This window comes from Caretta caretta, chromosome 2 (assembly GCF_965140235.1).
Source record: "Caretta caretta isolate rCarCar2 chromosome 2, rCarCar1.hap1, whole genome shotgun sequence".
NCBI lineage: Eukaryota > Metazoa > Chordata > Testudines > Cheloniidae > Caretta > Caretta caretta.
Window position 1 is genome coordinate 57,155,167 of NC_134207.1, and position 16,765 is coordinate 57,171,931.

The 16,765-nt window shown below is 44.4% G+C and overlaps 1 protein-coding gene across 1 annotated transcript in view; it reads left to right on the top strand.

Annotated features, from left to right (window-relative positions):
- JPH1 (junctophilin 1) overlaps window positions 1-16,407 on the top strand; it is a 247,022-nt gene extending 230,615 nt beyond the window's left edge. The window contains exons 4-5 of the mRNA XM_075125103.1: window positions 12,089-12,155; window positions 16,322-16,407. Of these exons, the coding sequence (XP_074981204.1) occupies window positions 12,089-12,155; window positions 16,322-16,331 (77 nt within the window). The 3' untranslated portion in view covers window positions 16,332-16,407. The remainder of the gene's footprint in view (window positions 1-12,088; window positions 12,156-16,321) is intronic.
- The last annotated feature ends 358 nt before the right edge of the window (window positions 16,408-16,765 follow it).

The window sequence follows — 16,765 nt, forward strand, 5'->3', positions numbered from 1 at the left end:
CACGGAGTTCTCTGCTCCCCTCCCCCCCCGGGGGCCGCAGGGAAGTGGTGCGGGGCCCTCAGCACCACGGGGTTGGCAAATCCGCGGGCCAGATCCAAAGCCCTGAGGGGCCGGATGCGGCCCGGGGCTGTAGTTTGCCCACCCCTGGCCTGGAGGTAGGCTGGGGACGTGGTGCACTGGGGGGGCGGGGAAGCTTGGCAGGCTGCAGGGAAGAACCCCGCAGGCCATGTGTTTGAGACCCCTGAGCTATATCAACATTTTCACTACAATGTTCGCTGCCAAATAATGAATAAAGTCAAAGACGAACAGCCACAGAAGGTGCCGATAAAAAGCAAGGAGGGAGATGAGGAGTCAGTGTGGAATTAATCCACAATCAACACCAATATGATCATCATGAACTATATATCAGTGACAGATATAAACCTGTTGGATTTAGCATACCTTTAAGCAACTGATCTTGCATAACAGTGCTACTAGTTTCTCTTACAACCCATATTCCTTAAGTCATTCTCCCCTCCTCCAGGCTTGGCATAACCTTTACATAAATACAATAGCAACAGTTAGCTAAATATGAATGTCTGTAAGACATAAAGTGAACCAAATTTCATTTCAGAGAATGGCTATTGACTTTTTCCATTAAATTAGGTAACAATTTCTAAAGGCCAGGATACTTCACAACAAGGCATACTGTAATGCATCACCAATTTTCTCAGCAACAGCAAGCGAAGGGGAGTTTTTGCTGCCTGCTCCCAGAATTTCCCAATCCTCAGAGCCACTGACTGCCACACATCATGCTACAATAAGTAGAACGGTAAAGAAAATAGGAAAGAATAGAGGAAGTTATCAACTACTTCATGGACATTTCCATCAAAGACCCAGAACTGCTAGGTCTCAAAATGCCTCCATCCATCCAGTCTTCTGAACATTCTTGTTAAACAGCAGAGAATTGGAGCATTTGGCCTCTGCTTAACAGTGGCAGAGATAGCTTTCCTCTGAAACCCATGAATGGATTCAGAACTGGTTGATTTCATTTAACAGCAGCAGCATACTCTTCAGCCATATTTTTGAAGCTCCATCCCTTCAGTTTTCTCCTGGCACATGCAGAACAGGTTAATCAAGCCAACCACAGCTCAAGAACTGATATTATTCATATTTGGAGGACTGAAAATCTATTTTCATTGACTGGACAATAGACAAATGGCAATTCTGCAGCTGACTCTTGGGACAGTATGTAAGATATGCATGGCATGCTGGAAGCATTGTAGTCTGGCTTTGCAAAGGGGAATTTCCTAGATAAGGACAGCATTCAGGAAGAGAAGGAAGGAAGAAGTGAGTGAAAAAAGCATACAGCAGCATATGACCTGTGGAAGAGATAAAAGGTTTGGGATTAGAATAGTACTTTCAATTAATAAGTTTCCTAAAGCTAAATTAAAACTAGAATAAAGTGCCTTCCCATTTGAAATCAGGCATTTGTATCCAAAATATACAAACATGGGCAACATTATAAGCACCCCTACCTTCCCTCAATACCCTGTTCTTCCAGGATCCTGACACAGACTTATTTCAGACTTTTGAAATAAAAATTTTGCACTCTTAGCTATTTGAGAAGCCAGTCATTTTCTGTATTTTTATTTTTAGGAAATTCCTAAATCCCCAATGATTTACAGATAACTTAAGCCATACATGTGAACATTGATCTTATGTCTACATTTAGTAGAGTTCTTTAGTAACTAAAGTGACTCTCCATTTAAAAGCAGAAATATGGCAATCTGCTTTTTTCTTCTCTGTACTATTTTTGTACTGCTTCATCACATCAAAGTGATCAGAAAAGCCCGAGAGATAAGAGCAGAATATCCATGTGGAAGAATAATGCAAGATTAGCTCCTGGAGAAGATAAAGCAGAGCACTCTGCTGTGACAAATATCTTAAGGTTTGTCTGTACAAACAGTTAATGTATGGCATGCTGGGATGCAAACCTACCATCCACTAGCCTGCCTCACACTCACTGTCCATGTGGCCCCTGCTGCCACAAGCTGAAAGCTGCCTTAAGCGCTTTGATCTACTCTCCTTTTAAATGAGAGTGAGTCTCAGGCTCCGACTTTAAGGCCAGAAGGGACCATGATTATCTAGTCTGACCACTTGCACGCCACAAAACCTCATCCACCCATTCCTGTAATAGAACACACTGGGGAACTTTTAGTGTGCAGTAGCACTGTTTGTATAGACAAGCCCTCATTGAGACTGGAAGCTCCTCAGGGCAGGGGCAGTGTGTGTGTGTGTGTGGGTGTTTGTACAGGGCTAGCCCAGTGGGGCCCTGGCCAATGATTGGAGTGTATAGTGCTACAGCAATACAAATCATTAGAGCTGCGAAGACTCAGAATTTCTAGTATACAGGTGTCAAGGTTCCTTCTCCACTCTGAACTCTAGGGTACAGATGTGGGGACCTGCATGAAAACCTCCTAAGCTTAGTTTTACCAGCTTAGGTTAAAACTTCCCCAAGGTACAAACTATTTTACCCTTTGCCCTTGGACTTCCACTGCCACCACCAAACGTTTATCTGGGTTTATTTATTAGGAAAGCGTTCTTTGGAAACGTCTTTCCCCCCAAAATCCTCCCAACACTTGCACCCCACTTCGTGGGGAAGGTTTGGTAAATTTGCATAGGTGACCACAGACCAAAACCCTTGGATCTTAAGAACAATGAAGAAAGCATTCAGTTTCTGAAAAGAAGGATTTTAATAGAAGTAGTAAAAAGTAAAAAAGAATCACCTCTGTAAAATCAGGATGGTAAATACCTTACAGGGTAATTAGATTCAAAACATAGAGAATCCCTCTAGGCAAAACCTTAAGTTACAAAAAGACACACAGACAGGAATATTCATTCTATTCAGCACAACTTAATTTCTCAGCCATTTAAAGAAATCATAATCTAACGCATATCTAGCTAGATTACTTACTAAGTTCTAAGACTCCATTCCTGTTCTGTCCCTGGCAAAAGCATCACACAGACAGACACAAACCCTTTGTTTTTCTCCCTCCTCCCAGCTTTTGAAAGTATCTTGTCTCCTCATTGGTCATTTTGATCAGGTGCCAGCGAGGTTATCCTAGCTTCTTAACCCTTTACAGGTGAAAGGGTTTTTCCTCTGGCCAGGAGGGATTTTAAAGGTGTTTACCCTTCTCTTTATGACAATAGGAAACCCCAACATTTTGAAATTTGGTTTGGGTTCAAAATTTTCCAAAAGCAGAGATTCCTGAAATGAGAAAATTTGGAACACTGATCCATGGTGTTTTCAAAAGTTTCAGGACCCAACAGCTGCTGAGTGAAATTGATACGATGCTTGCCACTGTCACAGGTGCTCACCTCTTAATAGTTCTGGCACCTGGTGAGCCCGCTGGCCCGTGAGTCTGGAAGCCCTGAGGTCCCAGGGCCCTGGGCAGTCCATATGGCAGGACTGCCCTCAAGCCACAGACCCTCGGAGCTCTGGGATCCTCAGCAGCCCACCAGGAAGGCATGGGTGAAAGTAACTTAAAGGACTTACCGGTACTCCGGAGTCATGAGCTGCAACCGGAAGAGGTGTGGCCTCATCTGGAAGAGGTGGGGCCTTTAAATACCCAGGCCCTTTAAATCAAGATTTAAAGGCCCTGGGGCTCAGGCTGTGGCTGGGAGCCCCAGTCTCTTTAAATCACCCCTGGAGCTACCAGCTGCAGAGGCGGCTGAGAGCCCCGGGGCTCAGGGGTGATTTAAAGGGCCTGGGGCTCTGGCCGCTGCTATCACAGCAGAGCTCCAGGCTGTTTAAATCACCGCCAGAGCTCTGCCGCCACTACCCCAGGGCTCTGGCAGCGGGGCTCGGGAGGTGATTTAAAGGGCCCAGGGCTCCGGCCGCTGCAGAGAGCCCTGGGCCCTTTAAATTGCCCACCTGGGGAAGCAGGTCCGGTCCAGCACAGCATACTGGCTCTTGCCGGTACGCCATACTGGACCGGACCTGCTTACCTTCACCTCTGTAGGAAGGTTTCCACAATTCAATGGAAGTTAGTCAAACCTGAAGTGGTTTCAGTGAATCGGCATTTTCCAATTAAACTCCGTTCTGACTAGCTCTACAAATAATAGAGAAAAGAGACTTGCTTACAAGTTTCTGAAAGTTGTTTAATGTATTTTCTTTCTGAAAGTTGACCAGCTTGGGAATAGCACTTTTGCTGCTCAACAATCCAATGTCATATTGAGGGGTCTAAGCGGATAAGTTTATGTTGATTCTTCAAACTAGTACATTTTCCTATGGGCTGACACCTTTTATTGCAGAGTCCAGGATTTCACTTTGTAACAAGTCTAACTGATATGGTTTTTTTGTTTGTTTGTTTGTTTGTTTTTAAAGTAAGTGTAAACTAATACCATGATGATGGGAAACCTAAGTAAAAACAATAATTCTAAGAAGTGTGAACTGCTCTTGTACATCTCAAAAGGATGATAATTCTGAAGCCTAATGACCACATTTAAAGTTATTTCATTGTTGATATACTTCATTGCTGCAAGGCAAAAGTGAAAACCATAATATGATGATCGATCTGTTGTGAATGATAGCCTATTCTGGTGTCACAACTAAGTGAAACTTGGGTTGTGGGTATAGCCTGGAGGAGTACCACCCTCTCACTTCCCATGCCCCCTCAATCCTACCCTTGAAGGGCCTAAATTACAAAGAGTTCTCAATCTAGCAACTGCATTCTGAATAAGATGGAATCTTGGAATTATAGGTGGAGAGAGACTATCATAAAAGGAATTATCAAATCCAATCAAAACTGCCACCTCCACACTAATGAAGTGCACTTGATGTGGGGGTTGGGGGAAAATCAAGGAATGTCCAAATTTACAGCAATTCTTATGTGGCTGATAAGATGGCTCTGTTAGTGAAGAAACCTATAGTAAAGGGAACAAGGGGAAAAAAAAGTAGAAACTTCAGAAGTAGTTTGTGTGTGTTCTTTGGTTTCACTCAGGACTCAGTTCCTCCCGTATCTACAATTGCACAATGCCCTTTTCTAGCAACGGAAGTTCTATGTACCTAGCTGGGGGTAAAATTGGGCCCCTGGACCTTTTTTAAAATGCTTCCGTGAGATACACATCATGTTATGTTCCATTTTGTATCTTGTAATTCCAAAAGGAAGTTTGAAGACATTTAAATTCAGTCAACACCAGACAGAAGCTACCTTATTTGTTGTGGTTTTCGTTTTAAAAGGGTCTCAATGGGCCTGACTGTGTCCCCTCACTTGAACCTACATAAATCATAAGTAACTCCACTTAAATGAGTGAGTTCATAGGAGTGGAAAAGCAGCATGAGAGGAAAAATAGGACCCCTAGTGAATGAATTCATCTTTACCTGAAGGCCAAATGTTAGCAGCACCTCTGCCTTCCAAGTCAGAACTGAATCCATATACCAGAATGGTGTTAGGGAGGAGTTGTGCAAGATGTAAAACTGAGATCCTAGCCACTGTTGGTTAATAACTATACCATAGGGTGCTTGAGGTGTTACCCCAAAGGCACTGGCCATATGTCATTTCAGTTAACTACCTTTTGAAAACATTACTTCACTTGTTGCTTTAAATGTTTCACTTTGAGGCATTAACATTGCTATATAGTCTTTTGATAGAGCCAGTAAAATGGCTGCCATAAATCTAAATCCTGTGTGGTAGGGTCACGGGGCACTCTACTCACCGCAGGACAGTACTGCCTCCTGATAGTTCAGGGGATTAGCTCTGCCAGGCCAATGCTCCTTCTGGTGGTCGCACTCTCTCTCTTTCCCTCTCTGCAGCTTCTCTCTTGTTCCAGGAACTGCAGCCTTCTCTTTAAGAAAAGGAGTACTTGTGGCACCTTAGAGACTAACATTTATTTGAGCATAAGCTTTCGTGAGCTACAGCATCACTTCTCTTTGTGACTCATCCCCCTGACCAGGTCACTACATAGTTTCCCCTTCCAGGGGTGTATACGATATAAGTGGGGGAATGGTTCCACCATTGTGGGGAACATTCCTGGCTTATATACTAGAATCATAGAATATCAGGGTTGGAAGGGACCTCAGGAAGTCATCTAGTCCAACCCTCTGCTCAAAAGCAGGACCCATACCCAATTAAATCATCCCAGCCAGGGCTTTGTCAAGCCTGACCTTAAAAACTTCTAAGGAAGGAGATTCCACCACCTCCCTAGGCAACGCATTCCAGTGTTTCACCACTACCCTGGTGGAATTGGCTAGCAGAAGGATCCGAGTCCTTGCTTCCCCCTCCCTTTTACCCAGAGGCCCGCCTAACCTCAAGGGCTGCCCTCCCACTCTTCTGTGTTGCAGTCCTTGTAACCCCAACAAGGTTGGGCCCAGGATTCCTGGGGGCTCAACACCACCCCCCAGTCTTGTCATGGTCACTTACGACGGGGGCTAGGGTGTCCCCACTCCAGGGTACTCTCTCCACACTGGACACTTCCCTGACCCACTGATCATTACATACAGTTCAAAGCAAATACAATTTATTAAACAGCAACCAATTTAAAAAATGGGGAAGGTTAAAGGAAAACATGCAACGCTGCTCTGTGGCCACGGCAGAACCACAAACAGCTGTCTCTGGAATGTAAGGGAAGTTCAGTCTGCACCTCACGTTCCAGGCCTCCTACCCAGGGCCTGGCTGTGCTGCAGGGATGCTGCGGGTTGGACACTTGCTCTTGCGGTGGCCACACGCCCTCAGGCTCTAGGTGGCAGGACCCCTCTTCCCAGCGTCGCCCGTGCCCCGTCGGGGTTATGATCCACCTCCAAGTCTGGCCTGCAAGGCATCTTGGCTGGGGGAATCTCTCTGCGCTGGGCCTGCTGCCCCAGGTCCCCCTCGCTTTCCCCAGCTACTCACCACACCCGACGCCAGACTGCTCCAGCCGCAGCTTCACTCTGCCTCCAGCTCAGCTCCCCAGGCTGCTATTCTGGTTCTCTCTGGCTCTGGCTGCTGCTCTCTCCTTATCTTGGTCTTGCTGTGGCCCAGGCAGCTCCAGCTGACATGGAGGATGGGACCCCAGGCTCCTGACACCCACATTGGCCGGCCTGCCCTGTCAGTCTTGCTGACCTGGAGCATTGGCCTCTCCCCATTGGCCCTGGGGACTGTCAGTCTCAGTGTCTTGATTTCTCATCTTTACCCTTTCTTTTGGTACTGGGAGAGGGCCAACCAAAAAACCACACTAAGTTTCAGTAAGGGCTCAACAGTCCCCTTACACAAAGTCCCTTCTCACCAGCAGCCTCAGGCAGTCTTCCCTTTCACTGCCCCATGGTGCCCCTTCCTCGGTGGCTGATAGAGGACAGGCTTGGGTTCCCCGAATCTGGGTTCCAGCCTGGGGATCCTACAACACACAGCCAAGGTCTGTTCAGTCCCCAACCTTGCTGCTTACTCCCTGGGCTGCTTCCTACTCTGCATCCTGCAGGGTCTCTTCTCCACCCAAGGGTTGCCAGGCATCCAGTTTTCGACCAGAAAACACCCGGTCAAAAAGGGACCCTAGCAGCTCTGGTCAGCACCGCCAACCGGGCCATTAAAAGTCTGGTCAGTGGTGCAGCGGGGGCCCGGGACTAAGGCAGGCTCCCTGCCTGCCCTACCTCCGTGTGGCTCTCAGAAGCGGCCACCAGCTCCCTGCAGCCCCTAGACACATGGGTGTCCAGGGAGGCTACCCGCGCTGCCCCTGCCCCGAGGGCCAGCTCCACAGCTCCCATTGGCCAGGAACCACAACCAGTGGGAGCTGTGGAGGTGGTGCCTGCGGGTACAAGGGCAGCATGCAGAGCCTCCCTGGCCACCCATGCAATTAGGGGCTGCAGGGACCTGGCGGCCGCTTCTGGGAGCCATGGTAAGCACCACTGGGACCCTGCACCCCTCCCTCACCCCAACCCGGAGTCCCCCCCACACCCAAACTCCCTTCTGGATCCCGCAAACCCCCCAACTCTCTGACCCAGCCCCCTCCCGCACTCCTGCCTGAAGTGCACCCTCCCAAACCCTTCATCCTGAGTCCTCACCCCCTCCCCCAGCCCAGAGCCGTCTCCTGCACCCCAAACCCCTCATCCCCAGCTCCATCCCAGAGCCCACACCCCCATCTGGAGCCCTCACTCCCCTCCCTCACCCCAACCCCCTGCCCCAGCTAGGTCAAAGTGAATGAGGGCAGGGGAGAGTGAGCAACAGAGGGAAAGGGGATGCAGTGAGTGGGGACAGGGCCTTGGAGATGGGGCAGGGCAGAAGCAGGGTCACAAGGATGGGGCGGGGCAGGGCAGGGGTGTTCAGTTTTGTGCGATTAGAAAGTTGGCAACCCTACACCACCCTGCTCTCTTCAGGGTACACCCTTTCCCCAGGGCCCTACCCCTTCCCTGGGTTCCCACCTTCTCTCTCTACTAAACCACAAACCATCCTCCTGGGTTTATACTAGCTCAGCCCACCTCTGCTCAGGTGAGCTTCCTTCTAATCAAGGCTCTCCACTCAGCCTATATTTCACTTATTTGCTGCTTAACCGGCTAATTGGGCCTGCCTGGCCTAATCCAGCCCTCACAGAAGCAGTGTGAAGAGTACACCTCATTCACTGAGCAATCCCCAAATTCCAAGCTTTGTGCCTCCCACTAGGCCTAAAATTCTTGTTTTCTTTCCACAGCCTTTGGTGAGGCTGGAAATAACTCCAAAATATAAATGCTGTATTCAGATATGCCTAATACTTCATCTATGCAGAGACAAAAAGGTTCAGTTAGTAAAAGGGACCATTTAGGAGCTCCTTCAGGGAGCCACACATACCACCTGAGCAAGAGTACAAAAATGAGTGTCCATATTTATACATACAATAGGGCCCAGTCCCCCTCTGTACAGTCAGCACTTTCATAACCACCAAGTCCCATGTGTTGCCAAGCCAAGTGAGTCTGGGTAGTCTAGTCACTGTTTCTAGGGTACAATTCCAAGCTCAGACCACTTGTCTGATGCCCTTCCTTGGGACATGGGACTCTGCAGTCCAGCTACACTAGATCATGAAACCAGTTCCTCAGACCTCTTGAGAGCACACTCTCCCGCAGAACTGCACCTGTTCTGTGGGGGCTCTGAGCTTCTAGTTTAATCCCTTCAGGGACAACATGGCAGGAAAGCAGGAAACACGGGTTTAGCAAAGGAATTTCTTAAGCACAGTCACTTTACTCATAAAAAGTTACAAATCTTTGAGACATAATAAAAGTCCTGAGGTACACCCTCCCTTAATCTGAGCTTCTGAACACCCCTTCTGTGTTTGTCTGCATTTTGGGCCAGGTAGAGTTTCTCATACTCTCTTTTCTTCTGCACATCCTGTTTCCACATGGTGACATTTGCTCTTCCTACCTCCATTCAGAGCAGCACCCCTTCTTAAGTACAGTCTCTGTCTCCTTTTAGCCATGTTCTCAGCTGGTGAGCTCCAGCCTCCCCACCTCGCAGCCCCAAGGCAGGCTTGCCCCAGCTGTAGAGGGGAGTGAATAACAACAACGTTTCTTGGCACTGGACCAGCAATTGACAGTCATTCAGCGTGGATAGCCCCAGTTTGGTCTGTTCTGGCTTCTTTGTGATGGACCTTCAATGGAGGTGTTAAGGTCCTGTCCTGGAATGCAGTGCAGTGACCTTGCATTTGGCAAGTTTCGACACACAATACAAAATAGAGCTGTTAATATAAAATGGAGTTCACAATTTGATAAAGACATATCTTGCTCTGTCACAATACTATATTATCTAAAAGAGTACAAAGGCCCCCTGGCCTGTCCCAAATCAGTATAACTCCTGGCTATTGCTGTGCTCACTAATGCTTGGATGCAGTGTGAATTTAGAATCACAGATCCCAGTCTCTGCTGTGTAGCCAAGTGTCCAAACCCATGGGTTGCTCTGCCTAGGCTATACCCACAGCCTGCTTCCTAGGTCAATCTCTTAACCCTACATTTAGGCATACTCCCTCCACTAACATGTCAGCAGCATGTTCTCCCAGCATAGCCTGCCAATCCCATAATCTTTTCTCAGCATCACCCTAGGCCAAACCCATAATCTTCTCTCAGCGTCACCCCTCTGCCAGCTGATTGGCCCAAAGTCAATCAGGTGGCCTTTAACCAATCCCAAGAACTCACTTAGTGGGGGATGACCCTCCTATCTGGAGCCATAGACCCCTCTTCCAATGAGAGGAATCCTGGCAGCAGGAAGTCAGGAGTGAAATTTCCTTACAATCCTCTAACTAACCATGGTTCTGGGATAGAGGGGCTCGCTCATCTACTGCCCAACCCCGTGAGTTGTTGGGCATGGTGGGTATTACCAGGCCTTCCATGCGAACATATGCATGGGGAGGTTCTACATTTGGCAGCCAAAGGAGAAGAACGGGGGGGCTGGCAGGCCTACATTGTGCTCTTGGCACTGTTATGGACTTCTGTGGTGTTTTATAGGCCAAGGCCAAAAAGAAGTCTGTTGGTAGCTATAGAGGAGCTGTGTGATGAAGGCAAGTAGTTACCATTTCAAGACTAAGAACATAGTCCCAAAAAGCATACTGCTTGAACCTTCTAGCCCTCTCTTATGTTCATTTTTTAACTGGTATTTTAGTCTGACTATTTTATACATTCTGACTATTTCTACTGCATTCATGGGGAAATACGGAGATCCTCCAGTGGCAAAAAGATTCCACTGAAGTCCTATAGCTGCTAATTAATTAAAGATTATGTATCCAAGTGATAAAAGTGTGAGATTCGTATTTCAAATATATGGAGTTAAACCCTTCTATTACTGTTGTACTTTTATTACAGTTTTGATTATTTTTTCCATTAGTGCAAGTTTAGATTAATTTTTACTCCTCTTCCAAATTTAAAAAAAAAAAAATCCAAAATATCTTGTACAAAAAAGCCAAGTTAGAAAGAACAGTTCAGCCATAAAGATAGTATGGGTCCAAATGACATTAGTGGACTTGTACCCACTGTCATCAACTGAATTTGTCCAATAACTGTAAAAACAACTACATTAGAAAAGGGTTAGTTGTTTCAATTGTCCAGTAAAAGAAGACTTAAGGGCTGATTCTGAGAAAACCTGAGACCTATAAAGTTCATATAAAAATAAACTGACTTCATCTGCTCTTAGGATTTTTCAGTACACTATGAATAGAGTCAGTCACTATGAATTCTGGATACTTAGCACCTCTCACTGCATGCTCAGTCCTCCATTAGAAGTAACCTTAATTCCACTGGTTTCAGAGTAACAGCCGTGTTAGTCTGTATTAGCAAAAAGAAAAGGAGTACTTGTGGCACCTTAGAGACTAACCAATTTATTTGAGCATAAGCTTTCGTGAGCTACAGGTCACTTCATCGGATGCATACTGTGGAAAGTTTAGAAGATCTTATTATATACACACAAAGCATGAAAAAAATACCTCCTCCCACCCCACTCTCCTGCTGGTAATAGCTTATCTAAAGTGATCACTCTCCTTACAATGTGTATGATAATCAAGGTGGGCCATTTCCAGCACAGATCCAGGGTTTAACAAGAACGTCGGGGGGGGGGAGGAAAAAACAAGGGGAAATAGGCTACCTTGCATAATGACTAAGCCACTCCCAGTCTCTATTCAAGCCTAAGTTAATTGTATCCAATTTGCAAATGAATTCCAATTCAGCAGTTTCTCGCTGGAGTCTGGATTTGAAGTTTTTTTGTTGTAAAATAGCGACTTTCATGTCTGTAATCGCGTGACCAGAGACATTGAAGTGTTCTCCGACTGGTTTATGAATGTTATAATTCTTGACATCTGATTTGTGTCCATTTACTCTTTTACGTACAGACTGTCCAGTTTGACCAATGTATTTCCTTTGTTTTCCTACTCGGTGCTCCCCTGTGCATGTTTATGAAACTTAGGAGAGGACCAAATTAGCTCTAATCTTTAAGGGTGAAATTCACCCCTGTGTAGAAGGTCCACATGAACAAGGAAATGGCCGGATGTGGGATTTCTGCACAGAGGGTGAATTTTACCTTACATGATTAAATATTCTTATTTGAACGTAATTGTTTTCTCATATAAAATGTTTTTTATCAGATAATTCCTTTTTCCTTATTCTGCTTTGTTTTGTTTTCCTTTATAGAGATATCTGTCAAATGTAGAGATGAAGAGGATTATACACATAATGAACATAGCTGCCATAAAAAGCTGTATGTATAAGAAATTTATTTTAACTGTATTAAATAAAACCTAAAGAGACAAACATTTCAAGGACTAGTCTGTGGCTAATATTGAAAAAAAAAATTAAAAATATGTGAAAGGGCATGCAGGTGGTGTGGAGGTGGTAACTGAAGATAACAGCAGAAACAAGGAAAAATTTTAAAATACAGTAGAACCTCAGAGTTACAAACACCAGAGTTAAGAACTAACTGATCAGCCACACATCTCATTTAGAACTGGAAGTACACAATAAGGCAGCAGCAGCCGACCAAAAAAAAAAACAACCAACAACCCGCAAATACAGTATAGTACTATATTAAACTTAAACTACTAAAAATATAAAGGGAAAGTTTTTTAAAACAAGATAAGGAAACCGTTTCTGTGCGTGTTTCATTTGAATTAAGATTGTTAAAAGCAGTATTTTTCTTCTGCATAGTAAAGTTTCAAAGCTGCATTAAGGTTCAGTTGTAAACTTTTAAAAGAACAATCACAATGTTTTGTTCAGAGTTACGAACAACCTCCATTCCTGAGGTGTTGAAGAATATGAGGTTTTACTGTAATAGTCTGTAAAAGGGAATGGCACTCAATGTTGCTTTTAAAAATAATATCCCACAGACATAACCCTGGAGGACATATTTACAGTTCTTTAATGGTAAAAAAAAAAAAAAAATTGTGCTCCTTTATGGTCACAGGTGTTTTATGCATCAGTCTGAGCAGTGGCCTTATTCCAAATTCCAACACAGGAATTGCTTTGCATGCTAAAGTTTCATTTTTAAATGGCCATTTTACAATTTATTTATTCCTCTTTCAGCTTTGAGCCCTTACAACAAGAACAGCTTTGGGTTATCTTAAGCTTTCTCGCTGTATGCACACTAGATTGCTACACATTATTCTTTGTAATTTTTTGTCTTAATAATTACTAGTGCTTTCTTTGTTATCCTGAGCAGCCCTACCAGAAATGGAAACAATAGCTCCAAGGCAGTGGAGGCTATTCACTTTCTTTTCACTGAATAATTGTTTCCTCTCCTGGCTCCAGGGTCTATAGTGACTCATGTGCAGAGCAGCTCATCTTCAGCACCTTTTACATTTTCATGCTTATCTTTAGGAGCAGATGACTTTTCATTTCCATACCTATCACTAATATTCTCTTGACTGTTGTGTATGAGATAAGTGCAACATAATCTGGATCTTCTATAACTTCTTCTCTACTCAGTTATAATCTTCTTTGCAGGATCTCCACTGCTTTCCCCATTAGCCAGTCTGGCCCCAATTCAGCAAGGTACTTAAAACATACCTAGCTTTAAGCATGCAGTCCCATTGACTTCAGTGGTACATTGCTGAATCAGGGCTTCTGTCACTAATCAAAGAGAATTACAGGTGTCATCTCTCCTTGCTGAACAACCTGACTGGATGGTGAACCCATTCTAAATGTTGGCCAGCAAACAACCATCCAACATGCTACAATTCTGTAAAAGCTTTAGGTGCTATTAGCTGGCTTTTTGTAGTCCAAGTAATCATAGGATGTTTAGGCTGTCCTCAATCTACAAATACATTCTTTCTCAGAGCGCACAATATGGCTTCACTGACACTTTTTATTATCCAATACTATTTATTATTCAACACTATTACAGAGAACAAGTGTATCTGTTACCTGAATCCTTACTAGTCCAACAGAAGGCTCATACTGGACTGCTGTCTGTTCAGTATATTAGTATCCATTATGTATGGTTTATTCATAACTAGTGTAAGGACCAAGGTTTCATGTGAATGTTTCAGTGTCCTGTTTCAAAACTCAGGCCTATGAATAAGTCAGGTGACCAAGGTCACATGACAGCATCCCAGCTTGTACAGGGGCTGTCTGTTCACTCAGAAGAGGAAACCTACAAGGAGCAGGAAGAGTCTAAAATTAGCGAGGATAGTGGTAGGCTAAGGAAGCTTGCCAAGATTCAAGTGGCTCCTAGTGAAGAGAGCTGGGGAGATACCTGCAGGAGAGGCTTTAGGACCTGACTTTGGGACAGAAGTGTGTTCTGTTATGTCCAGTGCTGCAAAACAGAAAGGAACTGTGTGTTACAGGGAGAATTGGGGGAAGTACCACAGCCTGTAAGAGCCAAAGGAATAGTCAATGTATATTTTGTTTTGTGATGTAATAAATGAGACTCTAAGAGAGAAAGTTATTTTGAAATGCCTGGAAGCATATGAATTCATCCAAGAGGGGACACTGAGGCAAGACTCACCAGATGCTAAGAAAGGGGTTAGCTGATCCCATGGCACTCTGAAGCCTATTTGTTTTTTAAACAGTTTCATCCATCACTAGCATTCACTAACATTCTCATTCTAGGTTACTTAAGGCACTGAAATTTCTCCATAGTTCAAATACAAACTGATTCTTTTTGGGTCTGGTATTTTCACATATATCAGGTTTCATGACAGATGTTTTCAGCTGAGCTAAATTTTGATTCCACATTCAAATACTTGCTTAGCTTGTGGGTTCCTAGACTTAGTCCCTGTGCAGCTTTTTAGGTGCACAGAGGTTGAAATAGGATTCCTGTGGAACAAGGCACGATTTCTGCAGATGAAAAAAGAACGAGGAGTACTTGTGGCACCTTAGAGACTAACAAATGTATTTGAGCATAAGCTTTCATGGGCTAAAACCCACTTCCTAATGTATTTTCCACTGCATGGATCCAATGAAGATATATATAATTATCGTTATAATTCTTGACATCTGATTTGTGTCCATTTATTCTTTTACGTAGAGACTGTTCGGTTTGGCCAGTGTACATGGCAGGGGGGCATATATCACACTGGTAGCTGTGCAGGTGAACGAGCCTCTGATAGAGTGGCTGATGTGATCACAAGAATTATAACATTCAAAAACCAGTCGGAGAACACTTCAATGTCCCTGGTCACTCAATTACAAACCTAAAAGTTGCAATATTACAACAAAAAAACTTCAAAAACAGACTCCAACGAGAGACTGCTGAATTGGAATTAATTTGCAAAATGGACACCATTAAATTAGGCTTGAATAAAGACTGGGAGTGGATGGGTCATTACACAAAGTAAAACTATTTCCCCATGCTTATTTCCCCCCCTACTGTTACTCACACCTTCTTGTCAACTGTTGGAAATGGGTCATTCTCATTATCACTACAAAAGGTTTCTTTCTCCTGCTGATAATAGCTCACCTTAATTGATCACTCTCGTTATAGTGTGTATGGCAACACCCATTTTTTCATGTTCTGTGTGTGTGTATATATCTTCCTACTGTATTTTCCACTGCATGAATCTGATAAAGTGGGTTTTAGCCCACAAAAGCTTATGCTCAAATAAATTTGTTAGTCTCTAAGGTGCCAAAAGTACTCCTCGTTCTTTTTGCTGATACAGACTAACACAGCTCCCACTCTGAAACCTGTCACAGATGAAAAAGCCATTTGATATATTGTACTGTTTGAGAAGTAATATGTGATCCCATAATTAAAGACTTCATTGTAAGGCATTGGCACAAAGGGGCAGAATTAAAGTTGAGCGACAACCTTAATTTTGGGTTTCACAGTAGCAGCCGTGTTAGTCTGTATTCACAAAAAAGAAAAGGGAGTACTTGTGGCACCTTAGAGACTAACAATTTATTTGAGCATAAGCTTTCGTGAGCTACAGCTCACTTCATCGGATGCATTCAGTGAAAAATACAGTGGGGAGATTTATATACATAGAGAACATGAAACAATAGGTGTTACCATACACACTGTAACCAGAGTGATCACTTAAGGTGAGCTATTACCAGCAGGAGAGTGGGGGGGGGGGAATACCTTTTGTAGTGATAATCAAGGTGGGCCATTTCCAGCAGTTCACAAGAACGTCTGAGGAACAGTCGGGGGTGGGGGGGGGGAATAAACATGGGGAAATAGTTTTACTTTGTGTAATGACCCATCCACTCCCAGTCTCTATTCAAGCCTAAGTTAATTGTATCCAGTTTGCAAATTAATTACCATTCAGCAGTCTCTTGTTGGAGTCTGTTTTTGAAGTGTTTTTGTTGAAGAATTGCAACTTTTAGCTCTGTAATTGAGTGACCAGAGAGATTGAAGTGTTCTCCAACTGGTTTTTGAATGTTCTAATTCTTGACATCTGATTTGTGTCCATTTATTCTTTTACATAGAAACTCCTGAGGAAACTACAATCCATCGGTGATCTTCCTGAAAACACCATCCTGGCCACTATGGATGTAGAAGCCCTCTACACCAACATTCCACGCAAAGATGGACTACAAGCCGTTGGGAACGGTATCCCCGATAATGTCATGGCAAACCTGGTGGCTGAACTTTGTGACTTTGTCCTCACCCATAACTATTTCACATTTGGGGACAACGTATACGTTCAAATCAGCGGCACTGCTATGGGTACCCGCGTGTCCCCACAGTCTGCCAACATTTTTATGGCTGACTTAGAACAACGCTTCCTCAGCTCTCATCCCCTAATGCCCCTACTCTACTTGCGCTACATTGATGACATCTTCATCATCTGGACCCAAGGAAAAGAAGCCCTTGAGGAATTCCACCACCATTTCAACAATTTCCATCCCACCATCAACCTCAGCCTGGAC